We start from the raw sequence: 12,781 nt of genomic DNA, 5'->3' as shown, positions 1-12,781 counted from the left end.
CTTGTTGGTATCAGCTTTAGAATGGTACCAACAAGACCAATTTTACTTGTTGGTATCAGCTTTAGAATGGTACCAACAAGAACAATTTTACTTGTTGGTACCAGCTTTAGAATGGTACCAACAAGACCAATTTTACTTGTTGGTACCAGCTTTAGAATGGTACCAACAAGACCAATTTTACTTGTTGGTACCAGCTTTAGAATGGTACCAACAAGACCAATTTTACTTGTTGGTACCAGCTTTAGAATGGTACCAACAAGACCAATTTTACTTGTTGGTATCAGCTTTAGAATGGTACCAACAAGAACAATTTTACTTGTTGGTACCAGCTTTAGAATGGTACCAACAAGACCAATTTTACTTGTTGGTACCAGCTTTAGAATGGTACCAACAAGACCAATTTTACTTGTTGGTACCAGCTTTAGAATGCACAGCCAACATTTTAGTTGCTAATTAAAAAGATGTAAATAGCACGACTAAAAAGTATTGCAAAACATAATCCACTTTCGTTTGCCCCATTGCTCCCGATTGGAAAAGGCTCACCACGGCTTGCTCGAAATAAACTTGACGTGATTGTCCGTACGTATACACAAACCGGTATACACGACATAGTTTACACTTTCCGTGGTAGCGAATTCTGTTGAGGCTCACACGGACGCAGTGATGGGCGCGACGTGGATATTGCATAGGGCAGGGGTCGGCAACCTACGGCTCCGGAGCCGCATGCGGCTCTTTACGGGCTGCTTCTTGACGATATGTACGTATGTACAGTATGTACTCAGATGCATTGCGGCTCTTGAAATACTGATTTTTGTACCGAATTGGAAAGAAATGGCTCTTCTTGTTATTTTGGTTGCCGACCCCTGGCATAGGGGAACGAGGGTACCGATTGGGCTGGGTTGTGGCCGGCGTTAGGGCTGGGTTGTGCTGGGTGAGTGCTGGGTGAGTGCTGGGTTGTGGCCGGGTTGTGGCTTGGTTAGGGCTGGGTTGTGTCTTGGTTAGAGCTTGGTTGTGGCCGAGTTAGGGCTGGGTTGTAGCTGGGTTAAGGCTGGGTTGTGGCCGAGTTAGGGCTGGGTTGTGTCTTGGTTAGAGCTGGGTTGTGGCTGGGTGAGGGCTGGGTTGTGGCCGGGTTAGGGCTGGGTTGTGGCTGGGTTAGGGCTGGGTTGTGGCTGGGTGAGGGCTGGGTTAGGGGAGGGTTGTTGCTGGGTTAGGGCTGGTTTAGGGCTGAGTTAGGGCTGGGTTGTGGCTGGGTGAGGGCTGATTTCGGGCTGGGTTGGGGCTGAGTTAGGGTCGGCGCTGATTAGCACGGAGGCAAAAGTGGCAATTTCTTTCGGGCCTCACAAAAAAACACGAGGGCTCCACTACAGGATTTTTGCATCGCAAAAGTTTGCTATTTAAAATTTTGGCAAATATAAGTGTACTCGCTTGTGATAAATGCATAATTGCCCAAAAATAAGCGGTCTTTTGCCTTGGGGACATGGGATGTAGGTTTGAACAAAGTGGACGGTGGAATAAGGGGCATGGCAGCCCTGGGCTTCTGGGAACCTCCGGGCGGCCCTGCTATTGAGGGGACCACCGATAGCGCCAAAGCGGCAGTGCGTGGTGAAGGTTGAGCGGGGCCCACGTAACACCTCGTGCTCACGCACCCTCGGCCATCAAACCCTGACACCTCCCCCCCTCACCTCCCATGATGGGAACCTCCCGAGACGAGGAGAGCCTGCTGATGGAATTCGTCAGTGGGCCTTTGGTCGTGGCTGTGGTTATGAATGTAGCACACATCCAGACGGGATGTGAAGATAACGTCTTTGGCACAGTCAGCCCCGCAGTGTTTGACGCGTGCTTGTCTGCAGTGCGCCACCATGAAGTCCCTCTGATGGCGAGTCTTTGCCCTACTTGGTAACGTCTACTTCAAGTAATTTAGTAAGCGAGGTGTGATGTCCGTGCCATTTGATATCTCCAGTAATTGGTGATGGCGTCCGGGCAAGAATGAAGTTCCAACTTCCTATTTGTGCTCCACTTAATCAGTCTCTTTGTATGGGTACCTCCATTTATATATGTATATTTAGTGGCTAAATTAGTCCGGCTGGCACGGATTAAGTGACGTGTATAATTTGGTTAAACTGTGCAGTAGTTCTCGTTAAAGAGTTTAAGTCAATTGCACCAGGAAATTAAGCATTACCTGGCAAAGCCAAGACTCCTAGATTTTAAACCTCAACATGGAATCTGCTCAGCCTTGCTTCGAGGAGTCTGCACGTGTGATGCCATGGGCAAAGGGCAGCATCACACCGTTTCCTGTAGCATCTATAACATCACATTGGTTCCTATAGCATTTATAACATCACACCATTCCCTATAGGATCGTACCGTTTCTTACAGCAGATGGGGCAGTGACGTCCAGCAGTAGTGCGTTCGCCGCTTGTTGCAGAGGTTTGCAGTTCGCATCTGGCACTGCCCTGGTTAATACTGCCGGTTAAATACTGCTGGCTAATACTGCTGGTTAATACTGCTGTTAATACTGCTGTTGATACTGCTGGTTAATACTGCAGGTGATTACTCATACGAGGGTAAGGTTTGTATTTGGATTACTGAGCTCATTGAACACGGAGTTCACTTCACCGGGGAATGATTTCCACTTTAAAGATATCAATATCAACTGAGATCGTATTAAACCGCATCAATTAATTTGTAATATAGATTAATAATATTGCAGCCTTTAGCCTTGTGAAAGAACAATTATATTATCGCTCACTGTAGCCTAGGTGCACGTTTCAAGTGCTTACATAAGGAGGGCATGACCGATGGATTACGGTTTTCCGATGTCTGTTAACCTACATTAACACTGAATAATTTGTTATAGTCTCGTGGCTTAAAATGTGGATTTTTTTTTCTTCCGATGAAGCTTGTTTTGCAGCAGAGGTGTTGTGCTCGTCAAACCACACGCGGCAACCATCATCGCCGTAGCTTGTGCACGCGCGTGTCGGGGTCATCCTCGACAAAAGCAACCAAGCAAAGGAGTCGCCGCTTGCGACGCGTTTGCGAGCTGCTGTGCCCTCCTGGCTCGTAGTTGGCGTGGGCTCGCAAGGCAGAAGGCGGTGCAAAATATGGCAGATTCACGTGCCTCTCTGGTTTCAGTTTGGACGCTGATTTGCTGTCATCATGCGATGCGCCTCGGGTGCACTTGTCAAGTTTAGCGCTGTGCGTTGAAGCCAGTCGTTATCGTTAAAAATACACAACTGGAGTATGTGCCAGCCAACTGAAAAAACAAAAGGCGCAGTTTAGATTACATTTACGTGGGAGCAATAAAAGAAACGCTCGAAAGCAACGTCTGCAATTTTCCTGGCGATGTGGCTGGAGGAGGAGAGGCTGAGTGGCTCAGAGGTCAGGGAGCCGTGTTGGCACCGCTGAAATCCTGGGTTAGAATCCAGGCAGTTACCTGAGATTACACTGGGTTCTCAAGTGTAACGAATGGCTGGTCTCAGCCCCGTCACCCGTGACTGCACAAAAAGAACATCGCGTTACATTTGGTTCCGCACTTAATTTGTTTGACTGTTACAGCGACAAAAAATTACTCCCAAGTAAAGCGGACGGGAAAGTACTGCCCTCTTGTTCGCCGCCTAGAGATCGCTAAAAGGGGTCTCAGAGTTGGCTCTGTGATGTCCACTTGTATGGGGGCATTCTCTCACATTGCTCTGCGAGAGTTCCTGCCCGGCTGGGCACTTCAACTCATGGCGTGACACCAAGGCCACAATCGGGACAAACAAATGAGAAAATACAACAAGGACGCATGTGGTCTGACGTGCCACGAACGAGAGCGGGTTTAGTCGGCCTGTCGATGGTGGCGACACTGAGTGAGAATAGGGTACCGCGTCACTGCAATGAATGAGTCATGAGCCTCCCCACCTCCTTCCACGACTTGGCTCCGAGCCAGATCACCGGTGCCGTGTGAGGACAGCTATCATGGTTTGGTTCCTGGCTAGGCACAGCCAATAGCCGGCGGAAAACCATCTGTGCCACGATGGCCCCTTGCTGGCTGAGCTTGGATGTCCCAGCAGCGAAGGGGCATCACAAGTGCAGTCTGCTCTCATATAGCTCTTCCTCCCGATATTAGGAAGCCACTGGAGCTCTATGCACATTGAAATCGAGATTGAAAACTCATTTCTTCAAACTGGTTTTTTGTGTTTGGGTTGTTGTCCTTCCCCCAGCATGGTTGGCGATGTGCGGTGGGACAAAATTTCAACATGCGTACATGTCACGCGGTAGTAGTTGCGTTCCTGAAGAACACCGCTTTATGGAAAACCACGTTATAATAAATAATATATCATAGAGGGCAAAGCGCAGTCCGCGATAACACGTGAGATGTGTACGCAGGCTGAACAAAGACTGAGGCGCGTGGGTAGCATCTACAAGTTTCCAGCAGCATCCCAATGCCTTGCGTGATGCTACGCCGAGGCAGCCGTACAACTGCTTATTCCTACTTGCGCTGTGACGTAGTTCTGTTAACTCGATCACGTTACGGGCAGTACTCGGGTTACGAACCTAATTCGTTCTAGAGACCTGTTCTTAAGTCGAACGGTTCGTAAGTCGGAACACAACAATGCACCGTATTTAAATGCCTTTTTCGGTCGGTGTTATGAAATGTTTTACAGTTCAACAACAAAGGGAAGCATTGTTAAACTCATAAATAATAATATTGTACATTGGCATGTAACACTGTAAATAATACTGGAGAGTAAATCAAACATAAAATAAAGTAACACAAATAGGATTTTTGTTAAAATTTCCACTTGCCTGGAGTCCTGATGCAAGCTTGTAGTCGGAAGGGGGCCAATGAGTCCCCACAATTGCATACACACACACACGGGGCATACACACACACACGGGGCACACACACACACACACGGGGCATACACACACACACACGGGGCATACACACACACACGGGGCACACACACACACACGGGGAATACACACACACACGGGGCACACACACACACACGGGGCACACACACACACGGGGCATACACACACACACACGGGGCACACACACACACACGGGGCACACACACACGGGGCACACACACATACACACACACACAGGGCATACACACACATACACGGGGCATACACACACACACGGGACACACACACACACACACGGGGCACACACACACACACACGGGGCATACACACACACACACACACGGGGCACACACACACACGGGGCACACACACACACGGGGCACACACACACACACACGGGGCATACACACACACACACGGGGCATACACACACACATACACGGGGCGCACACACACACGGCACACACACGGGGCACACACACACACACGGGGCACACACACACACGGGGCATACACACACACATACACGGGGCACACACACACACGGGGCACACACACACACGGGGCACACACACACACACACGGGGCATACACACACACACACACGGGGCATACACACACACACACACGGGGCACACACACACACACGGGGAATACACACACACACACGGGGCACACACACACACACGGGGCACACACACACACGGGGCATACACACACACACACGGGGCATACACACACACACACACACGGGGCACACACACACACGGGGCACACACACACGGGGCACACACACACACGGGGCACATACACACACACACAGGGCATACACACACATACACGGGGCATACACACACACACACACGGGGCACACACACACACGGGGCACACACACACACACACGGGGCACACACACACACACGGGGCATACACACACACACACGGGGCACACACACACACGGGGCACACACACACACACAGGGCACATACACACACACACACGGGGCATACACACACACACGGGGCATACACACACACATACACGGGGCACACACACACACACATACACGGGGCACACACACACGGGGCACACACACGGGGCACACACACGGGGCACACACACGGGGCACACACACACACACGGGGCACACACACACACGGGGCACACACACACACGGGGCACACACACACACACGGGGCATACACACACACATACACGGGGCACACACACGGGGCACACACACACACAGGGCACACACACACAGGGCACACACACACACACGGGGCACACACACACGGGGCACACACACACGGGGCATACACACACACACACACGGGGCATACACACACACACGGGGCATACACACACACGGGGCATACACACACACACACACGGGGCATACACACACACACACACACGGGGCATACACACACACACACACACGGGGCATACACACACACACACACGGGGCATACACACACACACACGGGGCATACACACACACACACACGGGGCATACACACACACACGGGGCATACACACACACACACAGGGCACATACACACACACGGGGAATACACACACATACACGGGGCACACACACACACACACACGGGGCATACACACACACACACACGGGGCATACACACACACACACGGGGCATACACACACACACACACGGGGCATACACACACACACACGGGGCATACACACACACAGGGCACATACACACACACGGGGAATACACACACATACACGGGGCACACACACATACACGGGGCGCACACACACACACACGGGGCACACACACACACGGGGCACACACACACACACACGGGGCACACACACACGGGGCACACACACACGGGGCACACACACACGGGGCACACACACACGGGGCACACACACACGGGGCACACACACACAGGGCACATACACACACACACACGGGGCATACACACACACACACGGGGCACAGACACACACGGGGCACACACACACGGGGCACACACACACGGGGCACACACACACGGGGCATACACACACACACACACGGGGCACACACACACACACGGGGCACACACACACGGGGCATACACATACACACACGGGGCATACACACACACACACGGGGCATACACACACACACACGGGGCATACACACACACACACACGGGGCACACACACACACACGGGGCACACACACGGGGCACACACACGGGGCACACACACACACACGGGGCACACACACACACGGGGCACACACACACACGGGGCGCACACACACACACACGGGGCACACACACACACGGGGCACACACACACACACGGGGCACACACACACACACGGGGCACACACACACACACGGGGCACACACACACGGGGCACACACACACGGGGCACACACACACGGGGCACACACACACGGGGCACACACACACGGGGCACACACACACGGGGCACACACACACGGGGCATACACACACACACACGGGGCACAGACACACACGGGGCACAGACACACACGGGGCACACACACACGGGGCACACACACACGGGGCACACACACACGGGGCATACACACACACACACACGGGGCACACACACACGGGGCATACACACACACACACACGGGGCATACACACACACACACGGGGCATACACACACACACATACACGGGGCACACACACACACGGGGCACACACACGGGGCACACACACGGGGCACACACACACACACGGGGCACACACACACACGGGGCACACACACACACGGGGCACACACACACGGGGCATACACACACACATACACGGGGCACACACACGGGGCACACACACACACAGGGCACACACACACACACAGGGCACACACACACGGGGCACACACACACGGGGCATACACACACACACACACGGGGCATACACACACACACACACGGGGCATACACACACACACACACGGGGCATACACACACACAGGGCACATACACACACACGGGGAATACACACACATACACGGGGCACACACACATACACGGGGCGCACACACACACACACGGGGCACACACACACACACACGGGGCACACACACACGGGGCACACACACACGGGGCACACACACACAGGGCACATACACACACACACACGGGGCATACACACACACACGGGGCACAGACACACACGGGGCACACACACACGGGGCACACACACACGGGGCATACACACACACACACACGGGGCACACACACACACACACACGGGGCACACACACACGGGGCATACACACACACGGGGCATACACACACACGGGGCATACACACACAAAGACACACACACACCCCAACGACAACGATTACCCGTATAGCCTGTAACAGACTGTTGGGGCAAGTGCTGTTAGTGAGCAGCACCTATGAAGGCCGGGTACGGCACACGAGGGGTGGGTGGTCAGCACCACACCCAGCTTCCTTTGTCTCCCCAGCGGTGATGTTTATACACCGCACCAGGTACTCATTTGAGGCTGAGTCGACCTGGGGGAGGCCAAGGTCCCATTCAGATAATCGTCACGGGTGTTAGCCGTGAGCAGGAATCGAACTTGGGTTGCCAGGTTCGTAGGGCAGCGCGCTCACAGTTGCACGACCGCTCCCCCCCCCACACACATGCATGCACACAAAGACAGGCCCCCCCGTATAGCCTGTAACACACTGTAGAAGCAGGTGCTGCTTGCGAGTTTCACTTATGAAGGCCGGTATGGCACATGAGTGGGTGTTGGCCAAAACCATGCCCGGCCGCCTTTGTCTCCCCAGTGGTGATGTTTACAGACCGTGAGCAAGAATCGAACTCAGGTCGCCGCTTTCGTAGAGCAGCGCGCTAGCCGCTACACTACCACTCCCCACACTGAAACTTTCACACACACACGTCCGCTCGCGCACACGCACGCAAACACTCCCAGTGCGAGGCCGACTCACTGCATCTCGCTGAGGATCGCTCCTCTGAACAAAATAATTCTGCGGTTATTACAATTTTGTGTTTTAAGTCAATGTTACATTTTTTTCCATCATGGAAGATGGTTCGTAAGTACGGGTGTTCATAAGTCAGGCGTTCGGAAGTCGAGGACTGCCATTGTATCCAATTCGCATCCGCGTTATAAAAAAATCGGTTGCAATACATTTATCGCGTTATATCCTATTCGCGTGATGGAAACGCACGTTGTAGGAGAACAGACTGTACCGTACCGGCTCAGCTTGTTGACGGTGCATTGCACATCGGAAGGATCTAATACAGTGTCCGACGTGGGCTTGGAATTGTTTCTGCAGTGAGGAATTTGTAAAAACGGACAAGCCAAAAGTGGACAAGAGCTGCCACGAGCGCTCCAACGATGGCAAAGAGGTGGCGGCGGCAGCGGCGGCCGCAGCGGCTGCGGCGGCAGAGGGAGAGGACGGGGCCGTTGAGCGCGAGGAGGAGGAGGAGGAGGAGAGCGACAAGCTGTTCATCCACGAGCCCAGAGGCCAGGGCGAGGGCGAGGGCAACTCGGTGGACGCCGTCGTCGAGAGCGTCGTGAAGGGGATCGGAATCGGCTCGTCGCCCCTGAAGAGGAAAAGGAGCAGCCGGGGGCCGCCTCCACCCCTCTTTGACGACCCGTCGCTCCCGGAGGGCTGGGTCAGGAGGCTGAAGCAGAGGAAGGCCGGGAGGTCCGCGGGGAAGTACGACGTGTACATATTCAAGTGAGTGCATTCCCGTAGTTTTCTGGTGTTGGGAGTTCACAGGATGCCATTTGATAAGGCCTTGAGACATTAATGTCAAAGTGATTTCCTGTTCAAAAAAGCGTTGAGGCGGTGACCTTCTGCTTACAGCCCTGAGACACTGGTGAACATTCCACATTCCCATGATGACAGGCAGTCTCTTTCATAGGACGACCACTGTTAACTTACCCACAAAGCTGTACTCATTTTAGCAGGGATTATGGGTCAACTGCTCACTGGAATTTGAATTTGTAACCTTATTGCGAGTTGGTTCTACCACGGAGCCATCTGGTCGGTATTTATATGGAGATTTTTTATGTTTTAAGTAAGCTTTTGGTCGTTGAAAACATTTTCAACCTATTTTTTTTGGCTAGCTACCCAAGTTTCACTTAATGTCACTATTTAAGTGCTGTTGCTCTTGCATAAGACTCTGTTTGCTTTTGAAATGAACACCTAATGGGAGTGCGTCCCCTGCCAAGGGTTGCCTAGCGGCCACTCTCACCAACAATAAAATGAACACGACCAACTACTTGACAGACTTTGTGCAGTCTTGCCAGTGGGAAGCGGCTTGTTTATTGTTCCACCTGCGGTTGGTCGACTTTATTGCCATGGATATTGTGGCTTTAAAATACAACCTTCCGTGCGATGTCTAACCTCTCGTTGGCAGCCCCCAAGGGAAGCAATTTCGCTCCCACGCCGAGCTGAGGAGTTACTTTGGCAAAACGGGAGAGGTGGTGCTCAAGCCGGAGGACTTTGACTTCACGGTGGCAGGGCGAGGAAGCTCGGACGGCCGTGGTAACCGGTCTCCACGACTCCCACGGCTTCCCAAAACGGCCTCCGGCACTTTGGGTTTCGGGAGGGGGAGAGGAAGGGGGAGGGGCCGGGGCCGAGGGCGGGGCCGTGGCAGGGGGACCACCCTGGCGGTGCTCCGCACCATCGGCAGGGGACGCGGGTCCCCCGGCAGACCCCGGAACGACCAGCAAGCCAGCCCCCTCGTTCAGAGCATCGTGGTGAAGCTGCCCTTCGCCCTGGCGGGGGCGGCGGCGGCGGCAGCAACGGGCGGGTCCGCCGTGAGCGTTCCGGTTAAACGAAAGCGCGGACGACCCAAGTTAAACAAAGACCCGCTGCTGAAATCGGTCCCCCCGCCAAAGAAGCCGAGGCTAGAAACTGTTACGCCCGCAGTCGGCAAGCAACGCGAGGATGGGAAGCCGCCGTCATCTTCCACAGAGGTTTCTTCCAGAAATGTCGCCGCAGCCGCCGCCGCCGTCCCCGCCGCCGCCGCTCAGGAGCCCACGGTGGGCAGCTCCCCAGAGGCGCAGCCGCAAGCGAGCCAGCCAGACCTGGGCGCGCCGCCCAAGGTCAACCTCAAGTTCTACAAGCAGAGGTCCAAGAATAACGTGACGGAGAAGCCCAAGAAGAAGGAAGAGCCGAAGCAGCCAAAGGTACTGTCCATTTCCATCAAGGTGGACGATGGCGCCCAGAAGCCTGCGGAGGAGGGCAAGCTGAAGGAGTGCGCCGCGACCGCCGCCAAGGAGCAGCCCACGGAGTCTGCGGTCGCCGTGCCAGACAGCAGCTCGTCGCCCTCGCAGCCGGACCAGGCCAAGGCTGTCGAGGCCAAGAACGCCCAGGATGGAAACTGAGGGCAGTGTCGGCCGGGGAGGCCGGCTCGGTGCCCGCGGTGGACGCTCGTGTGTGTGACGGGGGGTCGGGGGGGGGGTGGGAGGATCTTTTGGCATTCTCGCTTTCTATAAACCGTAGGGCTTGACCTGACACACGTTTTCCTAGCTTTCCCAGAAGTTAGGTTGCTAGTGATCAGTCTTTTACTTAACGTTGTACAGTGTTTGACAAAACACTTCTTTTGTTAACACTTTGAATGTATTGCATCGAAAGTATTTTCAACTTTATTTGCAAAGTCATTTCTATTGTTAGGATATGATTGTTTTTCTGTATGTTTTGGACCATACGATTATCCTTAACATCACGACCCAAAAACACATATCTGCACCGAAAGCTATCCATCCATGACCTACATGCAATAGATATTTCCTGAGATTTGTATGTGTACCTTGTGGGTATCTCTCCTGACCTGTAATACACATTTACGTGCCGGTGATTTCGAATTCTTCCATTTGACTCATGCACCAGTGAAGTTGTCAACCCGAGATGTTTTTAGTGTCCACCTATTTAACCAGTCTTTCTGATTAACTGCTTGCAGATATATCTACAAGTGTATTCTGCAGTAATGTTTAAAAACTACGTCCCGACATTTTCTATGTTTAGCTTTGTTTATAAGATTTCTGCACAGTACAAAGCTTTGCAATAACGTATACAGTAATAGGTAACTAGTATCTCATTTATTGTATCTCATTTATCCGTAGTCTTTTATTGGCCAGTGTCGAACGCTGTGCATATCGAGGCCTTCATGCAGTAGTTATTTATTTGCAAAAAAAAAAGTTAACCAGATATTCTGGTGGGAAGAACATGAAGGATTTATAAAGCCGCGTTTTTGCTACAAAAAATGTAATCCAACACGAGCGGTTTCCTGCTTTTTATTTTGCGATGTTTACGTAAACAGAGGAAAGCATAAACTGACGGCCCCTTGCCTATCCTACCAGTAGTAAAACCTATTCTTATACGTAACGCACTTACTGTATACGTAATGTATATTAAATGTTTGCACTGTCCGGGGTTTCTAAAAAACGAATGCTCGATGAGTGACTTTTTTCTGACGATCGTGAAAGTTGCGTGGACGAGTCTGTTGTAAACACACAGTGTGGGTGACGTGCGGCAGGCCTGTCTTCATAATCACGGTCGTCTATTTGCAGCACGGGACCAGCTGAGCTTTGCAGCCTCTCCCTGAACGTGTGATCAAGATTATTTTTTGTTGTCCGTGGTGTCTGCGTCACCCGTTATTCAGGACACGCTACAGGCCAATACACACGGCAGCGGTAAAAATGACGATGTACACACGCACAGCACAGCACCACCGCTTGTGATATTCTCATCGCAGCCTTCAGGCCACCCCGAGGACAAGACGGCCCCCCCTAATGGACTGTTGTCATTGCAAGCCGCTAAGATGAGTGGCTGAGGACTGCGGTGATGATGGACGTGCCACTCGCCTCGTGTGCCCTCAGCGAGGCCTCTGCCGAGTGGCTCAGCTTTGCTGAGGGAGCCAGCTC

General features: G+C 52.9%; 1 protein-coding gene across 1 annotated transcript in view; it reads left to right on the top strand.

Annotated features, from left to right (window-relative positions):
• The window catches only part of LOC144729026 (uncharacterized), a 29,502-nt gene extending 17,196 nt beyond the window's left edge, over nt 1-12,306 (top strand). The window contains exons 4-5 of the mRNA XM_078608858.1: nt 9,177-9,584; nt 10,270-12,306. Of these exons, the coding sequence (XP_078464984.1) occupies nt 9,177-9,584; nt 10,270-11,242 (1,381 nt within the window). The 3' untranslated portion in view covers nt 11,243-12,306. The remainder of the gene's footprint in view (nt 1-9,176; nt 9,585-10,269) is intronic.
• The last annotated feature ends 475 nt before the right edge of the window (nt 12,307-12,781 follow it).

This window comes from Lampetra planeri, chromosome 31 (assembly GCF_965212315.1).
Source record: "Lampetra planeri chromosome 31, kcLamPlan1.2.h2, whole genome shotgun sequence".
NCBI lineage: Eukaryota > Metazoa > Chordata > Hyperoartia > Petromyzontiformes > Petromyzontidae > Lampetra > Lampetra planeri.
Note: the sequence above shows the minus strand (reverse complement) of the source record. Positions and strands in the feature narration are given on the sequence as shown.